The 14,440-nt window shown below is 41.9% G+C and overlaps 1 protein-coding gene across 1 annotated transcript in view; it reads left to right on the forward strand.

Annotated features, from left to right (window-relative positions):
* cacna2d4a (calcium channel, voltage-dependent, alpha 2/delta subunit 4a) overlaps positions 1–14,440 on the forward strand; it is a 709,103-nt gene that overhangs the window by 131,331 nt on the left and 563,332 nt on the right. Inside the window, exons 8-9 of the mRNA XM_041215640.1 lie at positions 10,986–11,148; positions 12,939–13,070. Coding sequence (XP_041071574.1) covers positions 10,986–11,148; positions 12,939–13,070 — 295 coding nt within the window. The remainder of the gene's footprint in view (positions 1–10,985; positions 11,149–12,938; positions 13,071–14,440) is intronic.

Raw genomic sequence — 14,440 nt, forward strand, 5'->3', positions numbered from 1 at the left:
CTGATTATTGTTTTTAGGGTCTGGTGGTAACGTTCTAGCACCCCTGTGACTGCTGGTGATACACTGAAGACTTCATCTGCATCCCACCCAGGTTACCCATGACTTCCTGGAATATGTTGGACATGAAATTTGAGCCCTGATCCAACTGAATCTCAATGGGCAGACCATTCCTTTTAAAGAATTGGGTCAATTCCCTCACCACCGCTTTGACAGGTATGGTTCTTAGGGGAAGATCCTCTGGGAAAGGGGTAGCCATGTCTATGATGGTAAGGGTAAACTGGTGACCCCTTTTATTTGGGCAGGGGCACCACAGAGTCCATTCACATCTTGCTCAGTTGTTCCCCAAAAGTCAGCATGGGAATCATAGGTGCAGGTTTTATTGCAGGCTGGGATTTCCCCACAACCTGGCAGGTGTGGCAGGTTCTGTAAAACCTTACTTCACCCCTGTGGAGGTGTGGCCAGTAAAAATGCTGGCTGATGTGGGCTTGGGTTTTGCATATACCGACATGCCCAGCCATTGGAATGTCATGAGCTAGCTATAATATTTCCCTACAGTACCTCAGTGGCACCACCACCTGATGGATATCTGTCCACTCTTCATTTGCAGGTCTGTGAGGGGAGCCTCCATTACCTCATCAGCACCTCATTTTTAATGTAGTAGCATTCAGGGACTGCTTCTGCCTCAGCTTCAGTATTTTGAAGTCAGAGCTAATGTTTTTAACAGTGAGTCAGCTCTACCAAGGAAGATATATTTATTACCTCCTTAGAGTCTTCTAGACTCCCAAAAAAGGTTTCAGGTAACCACACTGTTGGGTCTTCTATCTGCAGTACAACTTCAGCCTCCACTAATGGAGCTTGTCTGCCCATAGACCACATGACCACACAGGGAAAATGCCAGGCACTTTCTCCTGCAGCTGTTCTGTCTCCTTGACCTCAGTTGGCTTCTCTGAGATCACTGGGGATGCTATTACCTTTGATCCTTCCAGCTCATTGCTGAGAAGCAGGTTGACCCCGTCCACAGGCAAACTGGGGTCGATGCCCACGGTCACTGGTCCTGACACAAGGTCACACTCCAGATGCACCCGGTATAAGGGGTTGGGCAGGTACCCTCCTTCAAAGATAAAAACAAAAAAACTGCGGATGCTGGAAATCCAAAACAAAAACAGAATTACCTGGAAAAACTCAGCAGGTCTGGCAGCATCGGCGGAGAAGAAAAGAGTTGACGTTTCGAGTCCTCATGACCCTTCGACAGAACTTGAGTTCGAGTCCAAGAAAGAGTTGAAGTATAAGCTGGTTTAAGGTGTGTTGTGGGGGTGGAGAGAGAGAGAGAGAGAGTCTTCTCTCTCTCTCCGCCCCCCCACACACCTTAAACCAGCTTATATTTCAACTCTTTCTTGGACTCGAACTCAAGTTCTGTCGAAGGGTCATGAGGACTCGAAACGTCAACTCTTCTTCTCTGCCGATGCTGCCAGACATGCTGAGTTTTTCCAGATTATTCTGTTTTTGTTTTACCCTCCTTCAATCTCCTTTACCAACACCTCTGGTGGAAAGGTCATGACTATTCCCAGCAGTAGTGTTTGGATAGTCCCTGTATCGCTCAGTATCACTACAAGCTTACTTGCCTTACCCAAGGGAAATGTGGCCACCCTTCCTTTGAATACAAAATCCTTGTAACTCTCAGGGATTTGTTTAACCTCATCCATACTCTCAGGTGTGCATTTACAGTGATTCGCAGCCGCAGTCAGAGCCATAGCCTGGTCTGCTATGCTCTGTGACTCCCAGTCTCTGCACAGGGGGTGTGTACCCCGATAAATCCCACTGGTTTTCCCCATGACCTCCAATAATTTTCCCGGTAGTTAAAGCACACAGGCTTCTTGGCCTCACTTTTCTTCTCAGCACCAACCTTTCTGTCCTAAGGAGGGCTCCAGAATTACCTTCTCTCTCATGGGTGCTCAGTTTTCTGTCACTCTTTCCACCTTTATCCTTTCCAGTTGGTTGGGGGTGACTAGGCAGGTGTTTCTTCTGGGACAAGGGTTTGTGGATCAGCTCTTATCCACCATTGTGACTGCCTGCCTGGCCCCTGTTACCTTCTGTTCCTTTAGGTGTGTTCTTATTGGGAAGGGTATGGAGTTTTTAAACTCCTCAAGGAGAACTATTTCCCGGAGGTTTTCGCAAGTGGCATCTGTTTTAAGTGCCCGCACCCACTGATCAAAAGCAAGTTGCTTAAGCCTTTCAAATTCCAGGTGCGTCTGGTCCGTTCGTTTCCTGAGGGTACAGAATTTCTGACCTTACGCCTCCGGCGCAAAATGGAACAGACTTAAAATAGCCCTTTGTTCTGCCTCATTGTTAGTGGCACTTTCCACAGGCAAGAGGGAGTAAACCTCGTGAGCTTCACTGAAAGCTTACTCTGCAGTAATAAGGACCAATGTTGGACTGGCCATTTTATCTGATGCACTAACTGCTGGAAAGAGATGAAGAAGGCTTCCACCTCCGCTTCATCAAACTTAGGGATTAAATGAACAAATCGGGTTGTCTCAGCCCTTAAATCTGAGCTAGTAATGCCTTCAAGGGACACAGTAGGATTCCTGCCCCTCAGCTCGAGCTGTTTTAGTTTAAACTTCCTTTCCCTGTCCTGAAATTCTCTCTCTTTCCTCCATGCCCTTTCCTATCTTTCTTCTTTCTCTCTTTCTCTTTCCCTTTCCTTTTGTCTTTTCTGAAATTCTAATTACCAGTGCTCCCATCTTAATCTCTCTCCTGCTACTCTATTCATTTCTTTGTCCTCAGTTTCCACCTGTAGACCATTGGCCACCCCTTGTTAAAATTACAGGCAAAATTCTAATCCTAAATGCCTCACTAGCTCTTTCAACTGCTCGAGGGATAGAACTTTTAAATTCTCAAAAGTAACTTCCCCTAACTCTCCTAGAAAAACATTGGCATCAAATGTGGACATTTATACGTTTTAGTAGTACAGATCAGGAAAACATAAGAAATAGGAACAGGAGTAGACCATTCGGCCCCTCGAACCTGCTCCACCATTCAATAAGATCATCGCTGATCTTGTGTTTCGATTTCCACATTCCCATCTAACCCCGATAACCTCTGATTCCTTTGCCTAACAAGAATCTATCTATCTCTGCCTTAAAAATATTCAATGACTCCACCTCCACAGCCTTCTGAGGCAGAGAATTCCAAAGTTGCACAACCCTCTGAGAGAAAAATGTTTTCTTGATCTCTGTCCTAAAAGGGCAACCCTTAATTTTAAAACAGTGCCCCTTAGTTCTGGATTCACAAGAGGAAATATCCTTTTGACGTCCACCTTGTCAAGGCCATTCAGGATCTTGTAAACTTCAATCAAATCACCCCTCACTCTTCTAAACTCCTGTGTAAACAAGCCCAGCCTGTCCAACCTTTCCGCAAAAGGCAACACACTCATTCCAGGTATCAATCTAATAAACCTCCTCTGAACCCCCTCCAATGCATTTATAGCCTTCTTTAAATAAGGAGACCAAAACTGCACACAGTATTCGAGGTGCGGTCTCACCACTGCCCTGTATAACTGAAGCATAGCACCCTTACTTAAATGTTCAATCCCTGTCATAAAAAAGGATAGTATTCCATTAGCCTTCTTAATTACTTGCTGTACCTACATAGTAACTTTTTGTGACTTGTTTTGGAAACCTAGACCCCTCTGCACCTCAGAATTATGCAACCGTTCTCCATTTAAGTAATACTCTGTTTTTTTGTTCTTACTGCCAAAATGAACAACTTCACATTTTCTCACGTTAAATTCCATTTGATAGATGTTTGCCCACCCATTCAATCTATCTATACGATCTGAAACCTCCTCATGACCTCTTCACAACATACTTTCCTACCTATCTTTGTGTCATCTGCAAATTTAGCTACCATGCCTTTACTCCCCTCATCTAAGTCGTTGATGTAAATTGTAAAATGTTAGGGCCCCAGTACAGACCCCTATGGGACACACTCATCACATCCTGCCAATCAGAAAAAGAGCCATTTATGCATACTCTCTGCTTTCTGCCAGCCAGACAATCTTCTATCCATGCTAAAATGTTACCCAGTACACCATGCACTTTTATTTTCTGTAATAATCATTGATGTGGCACCTTATCTAATGCCTTTTGGAAACCCAAGTACAGTACGTCTACAGGCTCCACTTTATCCACTGCGCATGCTACTCCTTCAAAAAACTCCAATAAATTGCTTAAACATGATTTTCCTTTCACAAAACCATGTTGACTCTTCCCAATTCCCTTGAGCTCTTCTAAGTGCCTAGCTATAACCTCTTTTAATGATTGATTCTAATAACTTCTCCACGATAGATGTAAAGCTATCTGGCCTATAGTTTCCTGTATCCTGTCTTTCTCCTTACATGAATAGAGGGGTTATATTTGCTACTTTCCAATCTGATGGAACTTTTTCAGAATCTAGCGAATTTTGGAAAATTAACACCAATGCATTGAATACCTCATTAGCCACCTCTTTTAAGACCCTAGGATGTAGTCCATCAGGACCCAGAGACTTGCCCAACCTGCAGCTCCATCAATTTGCTCAATACCGTTTCCCCAGTGATTTCAATTTCACCAAGTTCCCTTCTCCCGTTCACCCCCTGATTTCCAGCTATTACTGGAATGTTTTTTGTATCTTCTATAGTGAACATAGAAGCAAAATATTTGTTCATTTCTTCCGCCATTTCCTTATTATCTACTATTAGCTCCCCACTGTCACTCTCTAGAGGACCAACAATCACGTTACTTACTCTTTTCCTTTTGAAGTACCTGTAGAAACTCTTGCTATCCATTTTTACATTTCTAGCTAGCTTCCTCTCATACTCTCATTTCTTTCTCATGATTAACCTTTCAGTCATTTTTTGCTGTTCTTTATATTCTGTCCAATTATCTGTCCTGCCACTCATCTTTGTGGAGTTATATGCTTTTTCCTTAAGTTTAAGTACAGGTGCTTTCCTTAACATCTCTAGTTAACCACGGATGGCGGGTCCTTCCCTTAAAATTTTTTCTTTATAGTAGAAATGTACTTATTCTGAAGACTCTGAAATATCCCCTTAAATGTCTGCCACTGCTTCTCTATGGATCTATCCTCTAGCTTAGTTTCCCGGTTCACTTCACTTCAGCTAGCTCAGCTTTCCCCACAAAGTTGCCCTTATTTAAGTTTAAGATACTAGTCTTATACCCACTGTTCTCCTTTTTGCAGTTATAAAATTGGTTTCAAAGAAACAATTTACTTTCCCCACTCTTATTCTTTCGTTGCATCCGTAGGAATTATTCCAGTACCGAGCCCCCAATTTGTTACAACCAGTCCCTGAATGAGGTCCCCCAGTTTATGATCCCAATGAAATAGTCCAAATTGTTAACTTCCCAAACGGGACCCCAATTTTGTTATGCTCCTGGGTGAGGAGAAATGAGTTGGCTCCCCTTCTTGAGTCAAACCCCTTGATTGGTCTCAACAGGCTAAATTAAAAAGGATTCCTTCCCTTGTGGATTATTTTTCCCAGTCCAAATGTATTTATATTTTAGAGGGAGCCAATTTATCCAGGCTATCATGAGTCAAAGAAAGAGTATTATTAGTTACTAAAAACAGAGAAAAAATATTAAAAATGCAACACACATACACAGACCAGAAATGAGAAGTTGAGTCCAAAAATACAAGTTAAAAAAGATATATGAATCAGTGTTTGGCTTGTCTGTGAGGAGTGGATGGTGAAATGTGGCGACTGTTAAATTGGGTGATTCTGGTAGAGCTGGTTTTGGCAGTTTAGCAGTTGGTTTAGAGACACTTGGTTCTGCAGGTTAGCTGAAGGACCCGTCCTATTTCCTTTCTGACTGTGGATTTGTTGAGTTGTGACTTGCCTCCAGCTACAGGGATGCCTAGTTGCTTTTCTTCTGCTGTGACCCTCGTGGCACATACTAGCACACCAGAACTAGAACACACAGTTCAGGTCAGCAGCAACCTTTTAACCCCTTTTCTTATGTATTCCTGGAAGGGAAAAAGAAACATGCCTTTCACCTAGAATCTGGTTTCTTTCAACTCAAACCATTTCCACGTTCTGAGATATAACTCAACAGGAGATGGTTTCTGCTAAGATTTGGTAATCAGTCTCCATTGTCTTCGCAATCACAGGAGATTAAAGTTCAGTCTTTTACATTGCATCTCTTCCTTTCAAGTGTCTCCATCTGAAGTAAGCCTTGACACCTTTTTGTATGACATTCCATACTTTCTCTGGGCTATTTGGTCGAGTATAATCTGCATAGGAATTTTCCAGAAAGTGGCTACTTTACATTCTCAGCCAGTTTGTATGTCTTTTTTTTGAAAAAACGCATCTTCCTTAAAAAGTTCAATATGCCCATAAGTAATTTAGTGCTGTGCTCCACTGTCGTGACAACTCCAATGTGTACAGCAGACCTAACCTGTTCAACCTTCAACCCAGGAATGAATCGAGTGAATCTTTGCTGAACTGCTTCTAATATAATTATATCCTTTTTCAAATAAGGAGACAAAGACTACATACAGTATTCCAGATGTGGCCTCACCAAGGCCCTGTAAAGCTGCAGTGAAACTTCCCTGCTTTTATATTCCATTTCCCTTGCAATAAACACCAACATTCCATTTGCTTTCTTAATCACTTGCTGTACCTGCATATTAACTTTTTGTGAATTGCTGCTGAATTACCTTACTTTAACTTGCGAATTCCAGGAAGTTCAGGAAACCTATGCACCCATAGCTGAATTCCAAACCTTGGTTAAAATCACTCCTAATATGCCATTAACCTCTGTGCTTCTGAGCTACATTGTCTCCCAGTTAAATAGTGTCTTGCTTTTAAAATTCCCATCCTTGTTTTCAAATCCCTCCATGTTCTTGGTCCTTCAGTAATCTCCTCTAGCCCCACAACCCTCTGGGATATCTGCATTATTCTAATGTTGGCCTTTTGTTATGATCCTTGGTCAGACCCCCAAGTTATTGGTGAGATCTGGGTAGGGACCAATGATGTTTTGGTTAAAGGAGACAAAGTTTGAGATTCAGGACACTTGTTTGGCGAAGATAGCCACAAGATTCCTCAGGGTTAGAACAAACAAAAATAACTTTACTATACACGATCAGAAAGATAAAACAATTTACAATATCTGTCTTATACTGTAACATTCAGGGTAAGTATGAGGCACATGTAAATGAATGAGTCAGTTGTCGTCGAACAAACCACACTACACAATAAATGGCAGATGCAACCAAGACAAGGCAAGATCTTCAAAAAGCCACTCCAACTTGGATGGCTTCAACAAAGGCCCACCTCACAGGATTTCAATATCGCCTTCTGAGATTCCATTCCACTGGATTTCTGAGTACATTCAAACGCCAATTCACAAACACAATTTCAGCTCTTCGGCCATGCCAAGCAGAACACTACTGTTCCAAAGGGCTACCTTTGCCCCAGAGGCCTGCAGCATGGAGCCGCAAACCTTCAGCTACCTTCTTGGATCTTCAGGGCTTCTCCCAAGGCCACTTCACTTAAAGTCTGCTCCCCACAGCCTTTTCTCTTTTTGGAGACTGTTTCTCTGCTCCTCTCTTTTTCTTGATTTAGCTGGGACTTGCTCTTGCCCTCTGTCTCTGCCCTTCAACTGAGACTCTTCTTCTTGCGAACTCTCCTTTGACCCTTTCTCTGGAACACTTGCTAGCTATGGCTCTCTGCACCCATCCTGATCTGGGTTTTCACACCTTTCTTCTTTTCTCTCCATGTGCAGGTGCATAACGCCTATCCTAGGCCTGAAGAACGTGAAGATGCTGACCTGCCCATGTGCAGACTACTCCTGGCTTGCACACATGCAGAAAGTCCAAAGACTCTCAGGAACTGAAGGTCCCAACCTCCGAGCTCAACAAGATATGAGTTTCACAACAGTCCCCAGTTGCCTAGGCCCCAAGCTCTGGAACACCCTCCCTGTGACTCTAAGCCCCTCTACTTCACTTCCTCCTCTAAGAAACTTCTTAAAATCTACCTCTTTAACCAAGCTTTTGGTTATCTGAGCTATTATCTCCCTATGTGGTTGGTGTCATACTTTGTTTTGCAATAATTCTGTGAAACACCTTCGGACATTTGATAATGTTTAAGGTGTTAAGTTATTGATATTGTTAACATATTGAAAATGCTTCCCCTCAGGGGATTGCTCACATGCAGGTGTATGGACTACATTTAGAGTGGAAGTTGGTTGGTTGTAGGTGGTTTCCTCATGCACTGTCAATTACAGAGCTTTTAATCCATCATCCACCCCCAAACCCATGACAAGTAAAAATTCCCTCCTTGGCTTTGGGCTTCATTTAAACTACACTGACGGGGAACAGTTATTTAATTGGGTGGGATCGGAGGCACGTGGAGGACAATATTGTTGAGGGGGTGGGGGTCAGAGGTGGCTGACAACTGCCCATGTAATTGCATGTGGAGCCATGGCTGCATATTCAGGTAGATATATTTTCAACACATGCTTTGTTGGCTATAGCATGAAGCATTCCCTGCTAGACCATGTGAAGACCTGGCTTTCCTAAATGAAGCTAGCGTTGGAAGCCTCACAGCAAACCAACCTTGAATTGTAGACCTAAAACAGGTGTTAGTTACTTTATTTCTATATTCACATGGCCTGACACCAGTTTCAAATGGGAATTATGGACCCTTTTCTTTGGGTACCTATATTAATAATGGCAAAGGTCACAACTGTGTTCATAATGAGTCCCGGTCATTTAGTGCTTGAAAATGGTTGCTGCATGGATGAATTTCTGTGTAATTTTGTTTGTGCCCTTTGTATTTAACATTGCTAAATATAAATACCATCTGTTGCAGTGTAAAATGTACTAATGAAATGCTATATGTTGACAGTTCTTTTTAGTGGAATGAGAATTACTCATTAAAGAAAAAAGAATTGCATTTTTATTGCCTTTCAGAAGCTCAGGATACCCCAAAGTGCTTTACAGCCAATTAAGTACTTTTGAAATATAGTTCCTGTTGTGATACACCAGCCAATTTTTGCATCATAAGTTTCCACAAACAGCAATGAGATGTGACCAGATAATCTATTTTAGTGATGTTAGTTGAAGGATAAATTTTGGCCAAGACCCTCCCAGCTCTTTTGCAAAATAGTGCCACAGGATCTTTATGGCCACCCAAGAGGGCAGATGGTCTTCAGCTTAATAGCTCATCTAAAAGATTTCTGACAATGCAGCACTCCCTCAGTACTGCACTGATGTGCTCAAATCTCTGGAGTAAGTTGTAATCCACAACCTACTGAGTAGGACAAGAGAGATAGCACTGAGTTATCAGCTGAATGAATGGAACATGAGAAGGAACCTATGATCAGGAGTAGGCCATTCAGCCCCTTGAACCTGTCCCACCATACTCTCAACTTTATTTACCCATCTTGCTTCCATCTACATAAAGAAATTGCTTATTAGAAATCTGTCAATCAAATTGGGTTTCAGCCTTTTTCCTACCTTTAATCTGTGGTGTAAATTATCCACATAGCATTGATGAAAAGACTATTAAGCACTTAACAACTAATCAGTCGATAGCTGTTGAATCCAATTTTATTGGATTTATGAGATTGGTTGAGGATATTGAATCTTGATTCCATTGAGATGGAATAATTATTGGATGTAATCATAGTGTCATGACTCTGAGATGCTGCTCTGTGGCCACACAGCAATGAATCTCCTCCTACCTCTGTGCAAGGAGGAGAGGAACTTGGGTATGTGAGGCAAAATCTCAAAGCCCTTTTTGGGGGGGAAACAAAAGGAGAAGACAAACTGCTGTAGCAGTTATTTGTTTGTGACATTATTTAATCCACATTGCTCTACATCCATTTCAGTGCTTGGGAGTTTTGTTTGGAAGTAGCAGAAGTCTGTTCTCTAGTGCTTACATGGGTTTCACAACAGACAGTGAGAGGCAAAATTTCTCAAATAGTAAAAAAGTTGGAATTGGAAAATGAAAATCTTAGTATTGTGAATGAAATTTAAAAAAGCAGAATTTAATGCCCTTCCTGGTGACAGATTTGGGGGCAGGAGGGGTATTTAATTGGGTGGGTATGTACCCCACCGCCTCCACCCCTATTTAAGTCCATGGTGGGAAGGCCTATGGATGACCGCCCCACCCCGCAGTCAATTGAAGGGCCTCATTTCACCGCCACTGATATTAACCCAGCAGCAGGTGGGGAATTTGCCTTGTGGGGAGCACATCAAGCAAACCTGTGCAGGGTTGCTTGCGGGCTCCTGGTGGGCGAGGGGGGCGGGGGCAGTGGGGGCAAGGGCAGGAGTTGTCACATGCCTGATTGAGGGTCCCAGCATAGGGAGGACCCGCCGACAGCCAACCCTGTGCCATTGCTGCTGCACGTCTCTCCCCCTCCTTCATGACCTCTGACACCACAACCCCCCCCCCATCTCTCCATAATTCAACTGTGGCCTGGGATCCAGTGACCTGGACTCTAGGCCTTGAGTGAGTATTGTACCAGCAGCTGCCACTGCATCCCCTGTGCCACTGCCAGTCACCTCCATTAAATACGATCTTTGTCTTTGAAAATTGAGTTTGCGTTGAAGATTCAAGGACATTCTTCACTTTTGTCACTGACTGTCCACCCTAATTTCAGTTTGTTAAAACTCTACATAACATAAGGATATTATTGCTCATGTACAAAAGTGAAGTAAATTTATCTATCCATTGAGTAGCTGAGCTATATAGGCCAGGTTCAATCCGTGATCTATTTGAGTTGGATGAGGTGCTCCATTTTGTCTCAGAACTTGGGTTAACGAGTAGAAAGAGTATCCAGGGTCCACACTTCTGATCATTATCCATCAACTTCAATTATTGAGTGGGTTCCAAATGTAACTACATGTTGCCAGCTGGCCAGTGAAACTGCAGAAACAATGTATCCACTGGTTTGTATTAACAGCATTTCTTCTCTTCCCTGCAGTTTGATTATTATAATTCTGTGCTGATCAATGAGATAGATGAAAATGGGAATTACGTGGAGCTTGGAAATGAGTTTATTTTGGAAGTAAACGAGCATTTCAACAATTTGCCTGTGAACACCTCACTCAGTGATATACAAGTCCCAACCAATGTGTATAATAAAGGTAAAATAAACCAGTTTGATCCTTATGCATTAGTTGTCATTTCTCATTTCAGATTTTGATGGATTTGTTGTTTATTTTTTGTCATTTCCTGTTTTTCCTGGTTCCTCAGTCCTCCAGGGGGTTGCTGCTGGCCCATGCTTGCCACCTTCCCCCTTCTCTCTACTTCCAGAACCTACTTGAGGACTACTGTTGACATCACAGTCAGCAGAAAGTTGTGAGGGCCCAATTGGTGAACAGTCTTGGACTGCTGGTTGGCATCTGTAACTCGCCAAAATTACACTGATGAGGTTTGTGGCCCAATTTTGGTTGGGTCTTGGGCCTCAGCATCTGGCAGATATTCTAAATACATCACCTTGTTCGAGTCTGTATATGGTCCTAAACCAATTTCTAGCCTAGAATCTGTCACACTTTGTTTTAATAACAAAACATGGTATGATAATCCATCCTCACTCTGCATAGCTCAAGTTGTAGCAGCATCTCATGCCACAGTGACTATAATGAGAATGATACTGAAAGGAATTCTGGCCTGAATGATTCAATACACATTATTTAGAGAGGTGCACATCTCTTTATCTTGCCATATACCCTTTTCACAGGTCCTGATATTTTGAATTAAATATAGTCTTTATGAAAACTTCTTACAAGCATGAAATCGGCAAAATAATAAAACTTCTGAATATCTTAAAGCTGTCATTACTATCATATTGAAATTGACATTTTAAAAATTCCACAAAACTCCATTGCCAATGAGAATTTCTTCCCTGCAAAAAACTAAATACCATTAAGGTCCTGTGTAAACACATATTTTATAAATGTGTTAGTGGCATCTAGTGACAGGACATCAATACTGCACCAGTTTTTATTTTCATGTAGCAACAACCTCTCTGAATTGAATGACAAGAATGTTTTCTATGCTGTCTAGTTGGAATGGCCAAATATGCATTTAGATATATGGCTTGATCTGATATTGTTTCTTGGTTATCTGCAGCTTTCAAATATGTGGTTTCTGTCAGACAACAGTTGTTGATTTGCTGTGAATTTCTGGTGGTATTATTGCAGTTGAAAGTGGTCCACTTTTAGTGAAACCCTTGAGCATCAAAGTGTTGTCCACTGTCTAATCACATGCTTGATGCGAGATTAAATAAACCAAATTTCTTACTGGAGAATTGATGTATATTGGATAAATTGTGAATATTGTCTCTGACAGGAAGATTAGTTTGGTGCTGATGATGCAGAAGCCATGAAGCCATACAGAATTTCTTTGTCAAGCACCTTAGATAGGAGTATCAGCCAAAGGTATATTTTCTGTTGAAACAATGCACTTCTGAAAAAGATGTTGTGAGGTTCCTGTATAATATGTACCCATATAACAATTTTTGTAGAAGACAATCATTGGATTTCAAAGGAGCCAACTGCTACAACACTTCCAACAATAATAAATACACAAAAATCAGAATTTGCAAAAATAGAGCAGATGGTACAGCAAATGTCACTGAATTGAGACTGCCTATCATTCCTGCCCCACTGGAGGGATTTCAGCAGCTCTCATGAGTCATAAGATGGCTTTTTGTATAGAGTGAAGGCTTACTATTGAATCTGTCACACTTTGTTTTCATAACAAAGCATGGTACTCTATACCTCATTCTGCATAGCTCCTGTAATAGCAGCATCTGATGTTACAGTGACTGCAGTGAGAATGATACTGAAAGGAACACTGGTCTGAATGATTCTATAATGCAGTATTTATAGAGGTGCACATCACTATATCCTATCATGTACCTTTTTCACAGATCCTAATATTTTGAATGGAGCATACTGGTCGGAAGCATTAAATATAGTCTTTTATGAAAACTTCATGCAAGATCCAACTCTCACCTGGCAATATTTTGGAAGTTCCACAGGTTTCTTTAGACTTTATCCAGGTAAACTCATTAAAACTCACCAGAAAACTAATGTTAAATGTTTTTGAAGGGATTGCATTTATAAAAAAGGGATTGAAGAGATTGCATTTATTCACAATGACCCTCTCAATACAAATCCCACTTTACATCTTCTAAATTATGTTTATGTGTTGTGTCTTTCGCAACTTTGCAAACAGGATAGGACTGAATGTAGATGTCCCAGAAGGTGCCAGAGAGACTAATGGTGACAGTGCTGATGTTATAGGCATGAACCATAAAGAATCATAGAATTGTGGAATGTTACAGCATGGATGGAGGCCATTCAACCTGTTGTGTCCATGCTGGCTCTCTGCAAGAGCAACTCAGTTATAACTATTCTCCTGTCTTTTTTCCATAACCCCGCAGTTTTTTTTCTCTTCAGATAATTATCACATTCACTTTTGAAAGCCACTACTGCATCTGCCTCCACTACACTCTCAGGCAGTGCATTCCAGATCCTAACCACTCACTGCTTGAAGAAGATTTTCCTCATTTCATATTAGGCACTTTTGCCATTCACCTTAAATCAGTGTCCTCTGGTTCACAAGCCTCTCCCAAAGGGACAGTTTCTCCCTATCTATTCTATTCAGACCCCTCATGATTTTGAAAAGTTCTATCAAATTCTCAGTGCTATTGAAAGGGTTCATCAACTATTTACAGGTTAGCTGCTGAAGGACTCTTAAATAAAAACAGAAAATGCTGGAAAAACTCAGCAGGTCTGACAGCATCTGTGGATAGAGAAATACAGTTTCGAGTCTGTATGACGCTTCTTGAAAGCTAAATAGAAGTAGAAATGTGATGAAATTTATACTGTTTAAGGGGTTGGAGCAGGTGAAGCTGGATAGAAGGCCAGCGATAGATGGGGTCTAAAGATAGATTGACAAATATGTCATAGACAAAGGGAGTGTTAATGGTAATGGTAAGGGCTAAAAAAGGTGCTGATAGTGACATTAAGTGGCATTGAACTCAATGTTACGTCCAGAAGCCTGTAAAGTGTCTAATTGAAAGATGAGGTACTGTTCCTTCAGTTTGCATTTGGTTTCACTGGGACATTGTAGCAGGCCAAGGACGGACATGTGAGCATGTGAGTAGGATGGTGTGTTGAAATGGCAAGTGAAAGGAAGGCCTGGGTCATGCTTGCAGACAGACCGAAGGTGTTGCGCAAAGCGGTCACCCAGTCTGCATTTGGTCTCCCCAGTGTAGAAGAGACTGTACTGGGACAGCAAATGCAGTAGACCAAATTGAAGGAGGTGCAAGTGCTTTGAAGTGAAGCGCTGCTTCAACTGGAAGGAGTGTTTGGAACCTTGGACAGTGAGGTCAGAGGAGGAAAAGGGGCAAGTGTTGCACTTTCT

The sequence above is a fragment of the Carcharodon carcharias genome, chromosome 21 (genome assembly GCF_017639515.1).
Source record: "Carcharodon carcharias isolate sCarCar2 chromosome 21, sCarCar2.pri, whole genome shotgun sequence".
NCBI classification, from domain to species: domain Eukaryota; kingdom Metazoa; phylum Chordata; class Chondrichthyes; order Lamniformes; family Lamnidae; genus Carcharodon; species Carcharodon carcharias.